Genomic DNA, 18,268 nt, shown 5'->3' on the forward strand with positions numbered 1-18,268 from the left:
TCTCCTGGAATTTTGACCATGGAAACTTTGGACCAGAAACTCTTGTGAAGCAGACTGGAAGAGCATGAACCTTGGCTAAAAGGGGATCCCATTAAATTTCTTGAGATTGTTCCCAAGGTGGTTATAAACATAGCTATCTCTATGAAGCAGAGTATAGGATAAAGGTCTATATGCAGGCATGGAGCATAAACATACTTCTTGTGCAAGAATAAATAAAACTGTATTTGCAACTATGTAAATGCTGTTAAAGAAAACTGTAAACTGCATCTCAAACACGTCACACTTTCTATGCCACCTTCTCAGTCCCTTTTTCTCCTGGATTCCCCAGTCAAAGGTTCAACTCTTAAGAGCTAACTCCTGACCTGTGACTATAGTCCCTGCATAAATATATTTAAGTTGCCTGTCCCAACATGTGCTAGAGATGACAGCTCTCCTGCTGTGATATGTAGGCAGAGCTGTGAATTTTTCAACATCCCTGGAAAAGTAAGCACAATATGAATGCAACTCAGGTCTTTCAAGCCCAGCTCCTGGGATGGTTGGGCCTCACAAGGACCCTTACTGAGACTCCAGAGACAGGGTTTGGTTACTAGATTGGATCCTATGTGTGACCTTTCTGAAGAGACCCCTTCACAGTGCAGAGGAGTATCTCTACCTAGGCAGAAGAACCTGATCCTAACATGGTTAGGGATGCCATGCCTCTAAGTTAAAGACAACTGATTCGCTCAAAATGTTTTCCTGGTAAATTATTCCTTTCCCAGCAATAAATACTACTTCAAAGGAGAACTTTCATTATGCAAAAAGCAAACCAACCCTACCATGTATAAAATCTAGAGGATTTTTTCTATACTCCTTGAACATCTTTCCCAGTTAATATTTGGAGTCCAAACTGAAGAGAGCAGATGAGCCTTGTCAAAGAAATCCCCTCACCCTGCCCTGACCATGAACTCTAGAAAAGAGCTGTTCAGACAGAAGATCATTAGTAGAATAACTTTTAAAGACAGAGTAATGGGTCAAACTTACCTATAAATCTTATTTTATAAATCCTAGGTCATATCTATCCCTAATTAATTCAGTGTTTAAGTCTGGTCATGCTCTGAGAGAGAACACTTACACCATCAAATCTAATCAAATGGTAGGACTACAAATAAAGCCACCAAGAGCCATGTGGGAGCAAAAGTAATCAAAACAGCTACTCTGATACTCCTGCATCGAACAGCTTTTGGATATTTTAACCTGCTTTGTAAACAGGAAATCCATTTGCACACACCTGCATTGAGGTAACTTGTCAATCTGACAAGTTCTCTTCTGAAACCAGAGAAGTCATCACAAATAAATGGATTCCCAAGACACTGATTCTTTTCCCAAAGACACAAAATCCACTATTAACACACCACCACCTCCTCCATCCTTTTAGTAGTGTTTCACACTGATACTTTCCAAGCACTACATAAAAGCAAAGTTAACCCAAGCTTCAAAGGCAGAACTGTTTTGGGCAGCCACCCTATCTTATCTAACCATGAAACTTCAGTGCTTCACAGATCACAGAATTAAAGCTGAAAGACAACTGCCTCCTCTGGGTTTAGCACTGACCTGGCTCAAACGGAAACAGAGTCAAGTTTCCATCACACAGAGAATTTCTGTTAGGATGGTCAGGCATCTAGAACTCCTGAGAATTAAAACATCTCATTTCTAAGATTCCTGGTAAAGTGAACCTTTTGGAGTGATTAGACACCAGAAACTGAATTCTTTTTTGCAATATTAAAAATGACTGTATGGGTAAATGAAGTAAACTATATGGGTCTGTGAGCATCAAATATGCCTATAAATATTAAGTAGTTTCAAAGGAACTCTCAAGGTAACTTAACTTTGAGGATAAAACCAAAACAGTTCATACTTTAATCTTTTAGGCTTTTGAATGTCTTCATTCTATGGTACTGCAGTAAAATATTTGTAGACTTCAGTCTGAAAAATCTAAATAAATTGTCCAAGTTCAGTAATTTCAAGCAAGCTGAGACAGAACTAAGGACACACAGAGGCCACATGTACTTTACTGAGGACTAAGTAACTATACTGAGGTTTGTACAAAAGGAAACAGCAATTCAACTTCAGCACTGCACAGCATTTTAATGCCATACTCAGAGTAAGTTATACCAAATAATACATACTTAGCACCTAAGACCACCATAGAGATCAATACAGATATAAACAAATATCACTTTTCACTGTTGTACCCCTTTTGGAAGTTACATGGAAATCACTTCTAAAAATTGCTTATCAAAATAAAGAAAAGCTGGCAGAACATCCAAAAGCCTAATGAAAATGGTAAAAATATGCCACAGTTGATAAAAAAAGAAATAATTGTACTTTGACAACATGCCAGTGACTTAGAGATCCCATCATCTCTGACTTCCTGAGATTACTTTTTTTCTTTGTCTTTTCTTGGTAATTTGAAGAAAATTTAACATGCAATAAACTGGCTAGTCAAATGAAGTGGTCAAAAATCACCCAAAATTTAATTTAAATACTTTAAATACCACTACATGTAAAAAGGAAAAGTAAGTGTAGAAATGAAATGATATATTCAAATATGGACCTGTAAAATTCTCACTAGAGAATCTGACTGATTTGCTGAGAAAGCAATCACTTCTGGCATGTTTTGGTGAAAACCATTCACAAGCAGAGGGAGCAGACACTTCCAGGGGATAAAAGCCACTGCTCATCAGCCACATTGACACAAGAGGTGCAAGCAGATGCCACTGAAGAGCCAAGCTTTGTACTGAAGAAGAAGAAAATAATTGGGCACCTCAATTCCCCTTTTTCCTTCCAGTTGTTAGGAAGCAAGTTTGCACTAGCAAGGAATATGAGGTGCTTGTTTTCATCTCTTCTATCTTTGTTCTATTGTAAGACTTGCCAAAGTGGTTATTACTTATGTTAATTTAATTTATATGCCATCCAAAGTATGAAGAGTACTCTGGGTAATAAAAGTTATACAATCAGAGATCTAATTCCTTTGACACACAGTTTACATTAAACTGCTGCTCCTTCTCTTCTTGGAAACAAAGTCAACACTGGACTGGCCAGTAGCCCTGGGGAGCAGAAACACTGCCTGACTGATGCATGTGGGACCAAGGCCAGTGCCTGTCCTTGTTCATGATCTGTCCTCTCGTGTCCTGCAATGCTGCTGTTACCTGGGTCTCAGACAGCTGAGCCCAACCTCCCTTCTTGATAGCTGAAAAGTCCTGGAGAAGGGAGTTGCTGTAAAGTGTGCTCAGGTGTGCTCAGATCTTTCCTATCCATATGCAAAGCTACCAATGGAGAGACTGCACCAAGAGCGTTCTGCAAAGCTGGGTGAAAGTTTTCAGCTGAAATTTTTAAGGAAAAAAAAAAAGATTCAGCAACACTGAAATATGTTGTGAACTGATACCTGCTCTGACACTGTTAGCATTTATTTAAAAATCTCATTCATATTTATTCATATTTCAAGCTAAATTTTGTCCTTTCAGGATCAAATCATAAACTTTTAGATGGGAAATAATGTTTCATCTACCTTAACAACTTGCAAAAAATATATAATTTTTAAATTTTAAATTAATATTTTTCCATAACTTTACTGAATTCTGCATATTTCATTACTTATGATACAGAATTTGGAGTATCTAAGGGCCACTAGCTAGATTGCAGACTTATGTAGCTACCTACATATGTATACAGCTTTTTTTATAAATATACAAACACAGTCAGCTGCAGAAAAAGTAGCAAGCTTTATTATTATTATTATTATCATCATCATAATTATAATTTTACTTGAAAATCTCCTAAAAACAACAGTATTTTGTTCTAGGTTGGGTTTATTGCTTTTTATTTGGATTCTGTTGCTAATAGTTCTATTCCTAGCCATAAAAAAATTAACTGAAAAAACTCTCAAAGTGGTTCTTTGGATTCAATAAATGAACCTTTTTTTAAACTCAGCCGACCAATATCCTATAATCAAAAGCATGATTTTTAAAACTGTTCAATAAATTAAACATCCCCCCTGCCAAAACCACAACCTCCCCCCCAAAAAAACGTACGAATAACAACAAAGAAACCACCAAAAAAATCTTAAAGATTTTTTGCAAAGTCAGATTTATTTTCTAAAATTTACCAAACTACATATTTTCTTGGTCCTACTGGATTTAGAGATATATCACCTGTATCTGAAATACTGTGTTGAACAGGCTATTTCAATTAAAAAAAAAAAAAAAAAAATCAAGGTTTATGTTAGATAAGAAAAGGACTGCTTCTGAATGGAAAAAACCCCCAGGTCTATCAAAATTAAGCTCATTAATCTGACTTTAAACAAAGAGGGTTTTATTCTTCCATGACAAAGGAATTAATTCCTGTGCCACAGAGGAAGAACATTTTTCCTCTGAATGACTGCAGCTACTCTAAAACCTTCTACAAGTTCCAGAACACAATCTGTGGATATAATCAGGGAAGAAGCATACAAAGAGCAATAAAATACAAGTTTTAGATTGACATTCTCTTAAAGAGAGGCATTTAGATAGAAATTTTTTATGTGAACATAGTACAATTTTTTTCCCCTCTTGGTAGTCCTTTGGCACCACTCTGTTTCCTTTTTCTGCTATAATTTTGGTATTATTTCAACTCTGTGTTTATACTTGCACAAAGTAAAGCTTGTGAACACAGTGTGAATCAGATAAGAAAGCAAATAAAAATTTTTAAACAGAGCTCAGTTAAATATAGTCAGAACTATAAGTAGGCCTTTTTCTAAGAAATTTCATAAGAAAATACAATACAAACATAGCAGTGAAGCTACACTTATTAAATACATTTGACATACTTTGAAATTATACAAGACATACATTAAACAGTTTAGGCATAATCAAGATTACAGTAAATTCACGACTATAAGGCGCACCTCCGGGAGTCGGCAAATTTCGCAACTTTGTACATTATATAAGGCGCACCGGACTATAAGGCGCACTTTTTTTTTGCAGCGAAGATCCGTGCCATGCGCAACAAAGTAAAGAATTAGTAACAGAATCCCGCGATCGTGGAGTTTACTGGCAGGTGATCAATTTCCAAACATTTTTCACAGATTGGTATAGCCTTTAAATGCAGCCCCAAGCGTCCTCCCTGTGCGCGGGCCCTGACACTCCCGCCCGCCCCCGGCTGGTGGGCAGGGGCTCAGAGCGGCGACAGCTCACGGCTGCCGCGGTTTGGGGCGGTTCAGGGCTACCACGGCTCACATCTCGGTGTTGCTGCGGTTCAGGGCGGCTCAGGGCCGCAGCGGCTCGGGGTGGCACAGGGCCGCCTGCTCCCTCCCTCCCCGCGGGGCTCCTGCTGGCCAGGAGCTGCCCGGTCTCGCCCCTCCTCACAGCTCGGCTCACAGCTCACACTTCTGGGTTGGCAAATTTTGCAACTTTGTACATTATATAAGGTGCACCGGACTATAAGGAGCACTTCCGGATTCGGACCAAAATTTTAGTCAAAAGGGTGCACCTTATAGTCATGAAATTACTGTATATTTTCAGGAAGCTATAAATTTTCCTAAACCCCACACTACTTACATATTGGAAATAGCCCTAAGAACAGTTATTGCTGCAGTTATATCTCTTTAAAAGTCTAGGGAGAAGTTGCAAATACAAAAGCAGAGCAATACTTTGAGTACAAGTCAAGCAACTGCATAACAGGATAAAAAGTCACAATTTGCATTTCAGGAAAAAGGAAAAGAACCACATGTAACACTAACTAAGCAGAGCAGTGGGACTTTGAAAATACTAGCCCTTATTAGGAAATCTTCTGGAAGATGAGTAACTGGAACTGAACTGTGTTTCTATTAAGGGTAGTGAATTCCTCAGCAAGACGGCAACAGTAAATAAAAGAGAACATGCTTACATTCACTCAAGAGTTTCAAAGAACTGAGTATCATTACTAGAACAAAGAGCTCCTCAGGTATTTTTCTTTTTTTTTCAATATTCTTTATCCACTTGCTCATCACCCTCCCCCTCTTCCCCACTCCTTGCTGCAGAAACATTTGGTTGCAGGATCAGCTCAGAGTTTTTGCTGGGACCAGGGCTGCTCTTTCCTGTTGGGTGTCAGGTACAGAGCCCAGATCCTACCACCATCCCTAAGGCACCATGAGCATCCCTGCTGCCTCACCACAGACTTTGTTTAGATTGGCTAAAAAGAGAAATCCTTCTAGATGTCAATCTCCCTCCATTCTTCTTTTTTGTGCAACAGAGCCATTATCCTCACAGATCATCACAATTATGCAGAGCAAGCTCTTAAGGGCATGATCTGGCAAAAAAGCCAACCCAGATAGGGAAGCTCTCACAGAGATAATACTGAACAGACAAGCAAGGCTATTGAGGGAGCTGCAGGACAGACCACCACACTTCTACTGTGCTGCTGAAACCTACTTTTCAAGTACACACAGTCTAAGGAAAAGATTTTCAAACCATGCAGACTTAAGATTAACAAAACAGAGATATCTGTAGGTAAGGAAGCTCATATGTAAATTTGAAGCATTCTTGCAGAGATCAATGCCCAACACAAGCAAATACCTCAGAATGTTCCTCTAAAAACATCACAGAACAACATGTGAATTACAGTATTCCAGGTGCTACCTGTGAGGTAACTCTATAGCTGTAAGACTCATGTTAATTCTGAATTCCAAGCTAATTTTTTGAATCTGCCATTAGAAAATCTGGTATCTTGTAGCATTCCATTTGAATGAACAAGAAACAGCAATACAAAAAACTAATATCAGAAAAATCTACAAAAACAGCAAAGGGGTATTATGCTCAATAAGAAACAAACTACAAGAAAAAAAGGCTCTTTCCCTATTGTGATAAATGCTCTGAGATGTTCAAGATACTTCTCTCCCTGTTCTGACTGTTAGAAACTTTATTGTGATCTTGATACAAATATAAAAGTTATTTATAACCAATTTATACTTATTTGCTATTACAGCAGTTTCTATCCTTTAGATTCAAAAGCTCTTCCACGTTTTTTTTCTTCATCTGAAAATTTTCATTACTCATTCTGAAAGGAGTGAACTTGCAATCTGCATTGTCACAGCTTTTCTGAGTTCTACTGAGAAAAACTATTCTATCCTCAAGTTCATCCATCACAGAATAAGCAGAGTTGGAAGGGACCCACAAGGATCATTGAGCCTAACTCATGGCCCAACACAGAACCATCCCCAAGAATCCTTCCCCTAGATTACCAGGAACTGACTTTCTAAATCAGTTTCATCATCATATTCTAGCAGCATAAACACTAGCTCTCAATAAAATATTAACAAAATCTGAATTTTTTCTTAAAGTTCAGCTAACAGACATTCTCTGGCTCGTTTTAATAAAACCTGTTGATGTCTCCCTCCTAGCTGGTTTCTTCCTGACATTCAGTATTCCTTACTGATTCCCATGCTTTCTATCAGAGGGGATGCTTGTTAACAGTCCCTAAGTACCTCCAGTGAACCATCACATCCTCCATCAACAGAGTATTGGATGAGGTTGACTTTTCTAAATCTTTACCTTAACTTCAGTCAGCCAGCCATGAGAGAAAGCCATCTTGAGACCAGTCTTGGAAGGTGAAACATGGGGCCATCAAGTGGATGAAGAAGAGTTCTTTAAGCTGCAGTGAGCTCACAAAAAGAGCATAAATATACTGTAGGGTACACGGTTACTATATTGCTCAGTGACAATTTTCTCACCTAGATGATACTACCTTATCTGAAATTGGGAATTTGGAGCTTAATTCAAAAGTACACAGGGAGAACCACTTCTTTATAGGGCAAAATACATAAAATTACAGAAAATATACTTTAGCAGGAAATTCTATTTTTTACATAGGGAAATATGTTATAAGATAGTGCTTTTGCTCAGGTTGCAAGTTACTTCCTGAGGGAGGCAAACAAGCACTTCAAGATTCCCTCCAAGAATGCACTTCAGAGACACACATAAGTGAAAAGAATTTTTCTTCATTCTGTTTTCACCTTGTGACAACACTTGATTTCAGCTCTGCTTCATGCTATGTCTCTGAAATGTCAATGCCTATGGCATCATTTCAGGTTTTTGATGTTGAACTTCACCAACAGAGATGTAAAGGAAGTAACTTTCGTTCTTACACAGAAAAATCTCATTGTGGTTCACACCATAAACATGGCAAGGTACTTTCAGTTGGAAAATTGACCTGGCATCAGTGTAATGTCTAGAAATGCTGCCCATTGTTCCAAGCTCCTTAGCTCTCCTTCTCTGCATCTCCTCCAAAAATAGTGTCAAAATAGTTGCAAGCCACTGTTTGCACTTAAAGAGAAGGAAAGTGTGCTTCTAAAATAGATGACCTTTCTGAAGCACAACCTTCAGAACAGGGAGTAGAAAGCAAAAGGGAGGAATTAATTTGCTTTCTTAAGGCACATGTCTGCAAGTACCAGGAGAACTGAGAGGGATCCAGGAATGGGAATACCTCTGTTTGGTTTTCCTTCTCTACAGAACTCGTTTTACTGATGATACCCCTCCTATTGCCTCTATCCACTTTGAAATGCATCATTATGTCTCTAAATATGGTACAAATTTTGCAATAAAATTCTTCCCTCCTATTACAGAAGTTTTCATCTCATTCAAAACCTAGAACCCCAAATCAATGCAGAATGATCAATACCATCCTCAGTCACTCATTGCTATGGAAACTACAAGATAAGATTTTCTGTAGAAGGGAATAGAGTGTTGTAATACAAAATCAAGACAACGGATGATGATTTCTTATCCTAATCTAGTTTCTATAACCTTCCTGTGATTTAAAGTTTAGCTGCTGTATTCAGAAAATTTTCAGTTACATATTTATTCTATATATATGTATATATTTATTTACCAAAAATAAAGCTGACAAAGAAAGCTAGAAAAGTTGGATTATAAGTAAAATGGTTGTGTATGCCTGGAGCTATTTTCAATTTTCTGTGCCCATTTTGGGAGTTTTGCTTCTTTTTATTCCCCCTTTTCCTTTTCTTCTTTTTAACTGTTATAAGAGCTGGATTTTCATTAGGAATACTGTCAGAAGATTAAAAGTTTTTTCAGGTGAACTATCTAATCTACCCAATTTGTGGGCACAAGGAATAAATACATAGTATTTGTTATAGAACAAGTAGGGATTTCACAGAAAAGTTACTAAAATATTACAAAATCTTAAATATAAAAGGAAGTGCAGCAAAAATACATAATTTCGTTGGAGATTTACATAAAAATAGAAAACAATTCTTTCACTGCCCATCTAGAAGGCACATATTCTGAATAAATATTTTCCAACAGCACTGAGCAGGGTATGTAAAATAATGATCGCTGGTCCTTATGACTCCAATATGCAAGTGGATTTGCTCCATGTGTGCAAAGAAATCCATGTGTACATGTATAGACACGAACATGTATACACAGGCCCATGCACACACACTCCTTTTTCAGCTGAACAGAAAATCAAATCTTACAAATAATAGCTACCTTGCAGCAGTTCCATACACACCCCTTCCATTTTTATGTAACATTAAACCCATGCAGTATGCTGAAAGGAAGAATTATGTACAAAAAGTCAAATTCAGCCCTTTTTGACTATTTCTTCAAGTGAAAAAAAGCGAGACGATGATGAACTTTACTGGCTTTGAAGAGAACAGTAAACTAGAATTTCAGATCTACTCAATCCATAAAAATATAGAACCTATGCTTTTCAAAAAAAATCTGCCTTTTTATTTCTGATCTTCTATTTTGAGTTTTCAGAAACAAATCTGTGTCATACTTCCCTTACTTATACTCATGTAAGTCATAGAAATAAAACCTGAACAATCTACGCAGGCCACACATTTTTTTCTATATGTTTATACTTCCTTTAAAACACATATACCACATCAACAGCACACCTCCAGTTCCTGAAGATCTGTCCCAGAAGTTTCTAATTGGCACCACTTTTGGAGACCCATAAATTTTCACACCAGTTCCAAAACTTCAGAACTTGGCTATTAGAACCAATTTTAACAAAATACATTTTAAAGAAGTACCCAGTATATATTTTATTATCAGAAATTTTCTATAATTCTCTATAAAGGAAACATTAGTGAGTTGCACAACACATTAAAATTAAATGGACACTTTTAGGTTTCTCCTCTCATTTTGTATAATATAGGAAGGAAGGGAAGTGGGTCCCTGATTTAGGACATGAGTACTTAGTCTCCAACAATGTAATTTGGAAAATCTATCAAGTCTCATGCACATATTGTTCTAAAAAATGTGTTAATTCACTGATTTTTGACAAATTCAAAATTAGTGACTGACAAAAAATGACACATTTTATTTGCTCTGATTATGCTACAGATAATACTCTTTGCCTGAGTCACAAGACAAAGTAAAGATAATTCTAAACTGTTTTACAATCATGAACAATATGTAACAATGTTTTTAATATTTTATTTGCTCTTTGAGTTTCATTAAAACTTTAGACGTTCCATTCCTTGCAAAATTCCTATTGTTTTGAAATTAACACCAAGCAAAACATGGAGAGCTATAGTACCTTTCTATAAAGAACAAGAAAATATGAGATTTAAACCAATGATACTGAGAAGTGCTTGGAAGTGACAGCTCAGATTTTAAGTGCGCTAAAATATCAGCGTAGAAATCCTTTCTACATTACACCACCACTTTTGTTTACTTACAGAGCACGCCATTGATTCTGATACATCTAAAATAGCATCTTACTGTATACAACTATCTATATTCTAGTCTCAGTGCATTCTTGAACAAAACATTAATTACAGTTCTGGCTTCAAATACACCAGTTTCATTTATCATTTGGTTCAACTGCATGATTATGTACTTCTGCCTTAAAAGTAAAATAGAAAAGTATAACGATCTTTTTTTTTTTCAAAGCTGACCAAGCTTTAACTGTGAAAGGATCAATTCTACTGCTCATCTGGCAATCAGAGAAAACCAGAGGAAATGGGGGAAATATTTGATGATCTAAATAAACAATATTGTTACTTACCTTAGTTTATATACCCTGACTATGTGAGAGGAATGCTCAAATGTGAGTGCATTGCCTGCTAGGCTGAAGCTTTTCCTCTTTGTTTTCCTTCTTTTAGTAAGAAAGGACCCTTAGGGTAAGGTCCTGCACCCACTGAAGACAAAAGCAGAACAGTTCAGGAGCAGGACAGTGACTTCAAACATTCTTCTTCCCTTTTTAATCTTTCTGTATGAGTTTTTGTTCCTAGAGGCTATGCTGATATGAAGCTTTTAAGATTTCTGGAGTCACAAAGAGAGTTGGAAGGCTTATGCTCCTAATGAAGCATCATGTTGTCATCTAATTTATTTGAAATCATTGACCACAATTTGCCAGCATTACTTTAAAAAGTATAAAGTACTAGATTAACTCTTGACTTAAAAAAACAAAGAAAGTTTTAAAAAACATATTTTTTGCCACTACAGGTACAACCTCTGATCCCAGTTGCATAACTGCCATTCATTTGCTCAGATTTCAGTTTCCACATTCATACTCAATTCTTCTGCTAAAAGAAATTTCCTACACATAAAAAGTTGGTCTTAACAAACCACTGCTGATACCAACACGTCTCTTTGCATTTCCTGGCCTACCTGTAAACAAGGTTTCTTAGAGACAACAGTTTTCATTGATCAGGACAGAAAGCACTATGGCATATATTCTAAAAGACATTTGTATATTGTTTCTTGCAGATGTTTAATAATCAAAGAAAATTAGTATCTCAGAAATTTATTCACAGCTGGAAAACCTCCTCTCTCGAGTGGTCTATATGCATATACATGTAACACAGATGCCACAGATGAAATTATGGTAAACCACGTTTGGTGAGAGTCCTGCTTCCAAAGAGTGCGTGTCTCACTCACCTGTTTGGCTAAGTTGAGATGTGCTTCTGCTCCTTCGAGACACTATGGCAACCACTTTGGCACTAAAGCTGGAACGCCTTTTCTTCCCACCTGTTCCAACCATGCCGACGGCCGTGTCCGATTGGCTCCCATCAATGTGCTCCAGCTTATACATCTCCCCGCTCACACTTGTGCTCTTAGTGATTCTCCCTGAAGTCCCCATCCGTCTGCCTTGCATTTTAGGAGTAAATGTACTACAGTTACAAAGTAAAAACAAACATGTTAATTTGTCTGTGTGACAGCATTTCCAAAAGCCTTTTTGGTTTTTTTTAATCAGTAAATTAATTTTAAGTCTTGATGCATTTCCCTTTATTTGGTTCACAAGTGAAAGCTTAATTTGATGCTCCTCATAGTACGTATTTCCAATACTATTGTTTGCTCTCCACTTCTTTGAGGGAAATAAATTAAATTAACACTTCCCCATGTTTTTTCAGAGCGACAGAGAGACATTTAAAATTTATGTGAAGCCTTCCTATCTATATCCCCACAATACAGAAAAAAATAAACCAGCAATTTTACAACCAAAGAAAATTAACATGGGCCAGTACTTTAACACATGCATCTTATCAGTACTGTTCACCAAAGCCTTAAGACCTAACAGAAATGAAGACATCATCATCTAAATTCTCATACTTTTCATGGAGATAATGTAATATGAGGTATGTTTTAAGTCTTCAGTCTCTCACTTCATTAAAGGTAAGTGCAATAATCACAGTATGAAGGCAAAATAATTTTGAGCTAGAATCCCTAATAAACCACTAGAATTTTTGTCGATTGACAGGAAAATGAATCACTCTGTCAATTCTGTTCAAGTTCCTTTAGCTATAGAGTTGCATTTTAGTGTTTCTATACAAATCCTTTTTCTGCTCCAGTGTATGGATGCAGGATAAAGTGTCCACAAACACAGTTTGGAGAGCAGTCTCAAATACGCACAGGACATCCTAATACACAGTCCTAAGTCTGCTGTGACCAAGCAATGCCCCAGCTCTAATGGCAATATAAAGTGAGTTGTCACTCTGTAGAGACACAGAAATTTAAATTGCAGCTGGACTCACTTCAGTTGCAGTTGTTAAATCAGCCAGGCATGTAGGAAATTCCTCGATCTTGTATTGCTGATTAGTAGAGCTACTGGTAACATGTTATTTTAGGAATTTTTTTTCAGTCTTTCACTATTTTGAAATCAAATTTATTTGTTAACCAACAGACCTGCTGTCTCTCCCAGCAAGTTCCCTCCTCAGCAGATAAAAAGGCTGCTCCGGTCCCCCATTCCCATCCACCCCTCACTACCTCTACCCCAGTCAAAATTAGAAAGAGTGTGGTTCGAGGCTTTTTTATGTCATGGCAAGTTTCAGACAGATAGGAAATCAGGTCGGGAAAAAGTGAAGGGATCAGTGGGAGAAAAGATGATATCCTGTAACTTCTATGGATCTGGGCCCTGCTGGAATTTGAATCGGTCCTGTCCCAAGAGAGATCCAGGAAAGAATAAAAAAGTTTATCCCTAAACTATAATTAAAACAGTGCAGCCCTGTTTTACTGGCAGTTAAGAGTTACTAATGTGTGAAGATAGGCAAGAGCACATAAAAACAGACAGTATTCTTTGAAAATGAAGGTGGAAAAGTAAAGTCTTTGAATAGACAACACTTCATAGAAAGATCACTATTGACCTTTGCATAGGTTTTTAACTAGCCTCAGCAATCAGAATCTGCTCCTGTTAAGCTCAGATAAAAAACCATTCATACCATCAAACAGAACAAGCTGCTAAGAACTCAAGAATTCTAAAGAATTCAAGAACATATTTTAGTGGACTAGCTGAGGTACACTGAGCTTAAAATAGGTTCTGCCGTGTCCCCTCCTATCCCAGAGAAACATTATTGACTGGCTTTTGGGTTTGCAAGGCAAAATATAAGACATGTATTTTAAAGTTTCTGTATAGAATTCCTTTGCATTTTATCACCGTTCTCCCCAGCACACACTCTGTCACATAAATGTGAGCGCACACAAACATATTCAATCATTCCCAGAAGAATTTTAGCTGGGAAAAAAACCAACACAAAACTCAAAAAATACCATCTTCCACACATATATACACAAGTATCAAAGAAAAAGCCTCTAAGGTGATAGAAGGCAAATCTTAACTGGTTTCTTCTCTGGAGCAAGAGACACTTCACTATTTCAAGGAGAGGGGGGAATCACACAGGTCCCATTTTGAAGGATCCTACTTCCTACTTGGATTAGACATGGACAACTCCTTTGCATATAGATAATTTCTTTCCAACAGAACTTGGAATCGGATTTCAGTAACTGTTTATACGTTGCCAACAATGGCCCCTACACAAAGCATTCTGTAGCAATTTTGTTCCCACTTTTGAGCCTCGGAGTCATCAATTCTGTCAATTCTTGAGTTTATGCATCACTATGTCAATAAGAGAGGGGAAAGAAACTGAAAATACTTCTTTTGAGAGCATCTGTCAACATTTGAACTATATTGACATGTGCTTTGCTAAAATAATAATCTATAAACCTATAATATCCAGCACTAAAGTTCAAAGGACTATAAAATCTGCCATGAAAAGAAAGAACTACTTATCATATTATTGAATTTCCTCTACTGAATTTCAGGTGTTTAAGAACATAATAAATTCTAAAATCTCTATGTTTTTATTTTTTTTTCTTGTTTTCTTTTATTTTACCTGAAATGCTCTAATCTCACTTCATTTATTATGCATTTAGGAGGCAGTGATGTCCATCAGTTGAGAAATAATAAAGTTAGTATTGTAACTTTTGGAAAAAAAAAATTGATGCATGAATTCACTAATTCAGGGAGGATGGAAAGTTTCTGAATAATAGAAAAAATTGATTTTTACAAAGACTAACATAAATTTCGTTTTTGACTCTTGGCAATAGGTAGAGAGAACTAAAATATTTATCTTAATTAAAAAAAAAACAAAACCAGAGAAATTTAGAATTCAAATTAACCTTGTACTTGCTTTTACCTTGCACATATAAAGTCCTACTTTCCTAGGAAATACGTTCTAGTGTACTAGTACAAAACAGCAATTAATTTGCTAGAAATGGGCATAGGACCAAGGATCCTACAGCTGTCCAGTATGCCCTCTTGTCATAACAAAGCAAACAGATTAAGTTTTCTTTGCGTCCATCTAATCCCTGTGCTAGTTTATTATTTTTCATTAACTGAAACAGTCTCAAAAGAATGGGCATTTAAAATTTAGCATTCTTATACCATCTAATTGAGTACCCTTAAAACACAATGTTTTACCATTACATTACTGTTTATCACTTGAAGAAAAAGTTCCTAGCTCAAACTCTTGCTTTATTCACTACTGTTAGAGTTTAGTTTATGAAGCACATACAAGAAAAGGACCTGCAGGAATATATACCTTTGCACTTAACTGTTTTGATAATAACATACCTAAATTTTTATTTTGTTTTCCACACTTGCTGGGGTTATTAACACATTCATTTAAATGCAGATGCAAGTTTTTGTTGGTTTGTGGCTAAAATTGATAAATTATTAAATTATATTTAAACCTAGTAATCATAACACAATAAATATTATTTTCTGTAGCAGGATAATGAAGTGTAACATACTTATCAGTATACTCCATTAAGTCATAAATTAATTAATTCACTAAATTTTTATTTACAATTATTTTATGATCTTCAGCAATTCTTCTGATGAATAGTTCGGCAAAAGTCATATGTTATTTCTAAGAATTTCTAACTATAATCATAACAACATAATTGATGTGCATATTAAGAATGGTTACAGGCAATCTATATGGGCCCATGTATTACTTCACAGATATTCAGTATAGAGAAAGAGAAATTGTATTTTTAACTTCTTTGTTTGTTTTTAAATATAAGTTAACCTCCAGAGAAAACCTCCCTCTAACCCCAGCAAGAGCAGAGAAGCCTCCCCAGCACTGGGGTCAGACACTACCCCCAAGTTCCTGCATCAGCAGGGAAGACACTGCTCCCTCTACCAAGAGAAAAATGCTTATATTTTTTGCCAAAACTTATGCAGCTGAGACAGATCCCATCTAAAGTTGTATCTGAACTACACAAGACAACATCAAGACTGCATTCACACGTCAGCCATCAGAGCTCTGAAAGAAAGCAACACATTTGGTTTTGCAAGCTGCCCCTACCTGAAAGTTGTTATCTGTGGGAATGAAGAATGGGCTATTAAGACAAAAAACTTAATCAAAGAGTAGTTTGAGTTACAAGCTAGCATAAAAACTAACCCTGAAACAAATTCTGTAAGATAAACATGCTACAAGAGCATTGTGGATTATACTTGCTTATATTAAAGAGCAGCACACACAACTATATAGAACTGAAATCAAGCCAAGTACCTGTACTAAACCATTATATATCTTTTTATGTACAGATAACTACTATATATGTATTCAAGAGCCATAAAAGCATACTGGACAAATCATTTGATTTGGGAAAACTGGTATATAGATATACATTCAGTATCTCTCAGTAATTACATAAAATACCTGCACATTCCACCTGAAAAAGAAAGATAGTAAGACAGTGGTAAGAAAGCTAGAAAAATACTTGTCCATAAACTCACCTATCTGGAAGTATATCCTTTCACAGAAAAAATCTGAAATGGTTAGGCATTGCTAAAATGACAGCATTTTCTTTCATTCTCTTAGAATTACTGATGATGTATTAAAAAATACTTTAGGTTTTTATTTTCATGAGCCCTCATTTTTACTCCACCCATTTTCCTCATAATGCAAGCCATGAGTAAATAAATGAAGCTCTGTATTCCTTTCTGTGTAGATGATGTTATATTTTAAGTTCTTTGCAGACAGTTGCAGCAACTTGAATCTTTCAGCAGAATCCCTGGCCCTCGCCAGCACAAGCTACTGCACTTCCCCTCTCTCCTGCTGAATGCAGCATCACGTACTAACTCAAAGCCCCTATGGCACCCTTTTGCATGAGGTAGCTCATGAATACTAATAATCTCCTAAACACATAATAGCTCTGGACCAAAGGGAAGATATTTTTATAATGAGAAACATTGCATTTCTAAAAATAAGTGTCTTGTTATTAGTATTATATGATATATAATCAATAAATACAAGCACTTAATTACTTATCTACAAATTTGTCATTCTAAGAAGATATTTATATTTGATATTATATATGATATATAATATTTGCTGCAAGATAAATTACTGTAAAACTTTTAATATATATTTATAAATATTCATCAGCATTTAATAAATTAATTGAAGCATGGTGCTTTACAAACTGAAGGACAAACATAAATCCTATATTATAATTCTCTCTAATTAGTCAAAAGAGTATTTTAGACCATAAAAGTGGGTTTGATCAAATAAGTGTTTCATACAGTCTGTACCAACTGGAACTACATATTGATTTAACATGCATATTGATCATATATTAGATTGTCCTAGGATGAAATATGTCCTATGAAATAGCTATTAGAATCACAAAAAACCCTTGCTTATGCTGTCAATCACCATATTAGAGTTCTATTGGTGTATTACAATATTTAAAGATCAGTAATTTGTAAGCTATGTCTGTTGTTGACAATGTTCTTATATTGCATGAAAGTGCCACTCAGTGACACAGTTGTTCCCCCTGGGATGACACATCCCCAGCCCCACTGTGTTCAATGTGCAAACTCTCACTGAGGGAAGGGCTGGGGAAGATTTTGTTACGGCAGCCTCTGGTTAAAATCCTACTTTGGAAGATCAGGAAATTTCCATATTGGAATACAGTATATCAGAATCTGAGTTGTGATAATCTTTTTTCAGGACACTGACCACTGAATTGTGCCAGCTTCACAGCTCTGACAAATTTCTACTTTTTAGACTTGTAAAACTAGCATTTCTCCATGAAATGAAAGAATAACAATTCAGAAAGTAAGTCTGAACATCACAAAAGATAAGCAGATTTTAACTATTTTCCAAGCAAAAGATAAGCAGATTCTTATTATTTGCCATGAATATTTCAACTTAATTTATATTCTCTGAAACAAGCATTCTCTGTCTCTGTATGTGGAGCCCGTGAGTCTGCCTGCACACACCCAAGGCACCATCAGCCTGAAGCCAAGTAATGACATGAATCATAAAATGAAACCAACACAAAAGCAACCCCAGGGCTACTGCTCAGGGTTAACTACTGCTATTAAAGCTGATGTGGAAAGGCTCATGTGAATCAAAGGGCAAACAGCTCAAATGACCCAAACTTGACTGTATATAGTTCCATATATATTATGTCAATGTGTACCAGATATAGAAGGGATGTAAATATTA

General features: G+C 36.3%; 1 protein-coding gene across 29 annotated transcripts in view; it reads right to left on the bottom strand.

Moving 5' to 3' along the window:
• Positions 1-18,268, bottom strand: part of RIMS1 (regulating synaptic membrane exocytosis 1) — a 310,442-nt gene that overhangs the window by 26,275 nt on the left and 265,899 nt on the right. For 22 of the 29 annotated variants that reach the window (XM_033054843.2, XM_033054842.2, XM_033054822.2 and 19 more), the window contains one exon: positions 11,907-12,139. The exons of the other annotated variants lie outside the window; for them this stretch is intronic. In XM_033054843.2, the coding sequence (XP_032910734.1) occupies positions 11,907-12,139 (233 nt within the window). The remainder of the gene's footprint in view (positions 1-11,906; positions 12,140-18,268) is intronic. 29 annotated transcript variants of the gene reach the window in all.

Source organism: Catharus ustulatus, chromosome 3, assembly GCF_009819885.2.
Source record: "Catharus ustulatus isolate bCatUst1 chromosome 3, bCatUst1.pri.v2, whole genome shotgun sequence".
In the NCBI taxonomy this organism is placed as follows: domain Eukaryota; kingdom Metazoa; phylum Chordata; class Aves; order Passeriformes; family Turdidae; genus Catharus; species Catharus ustulatus.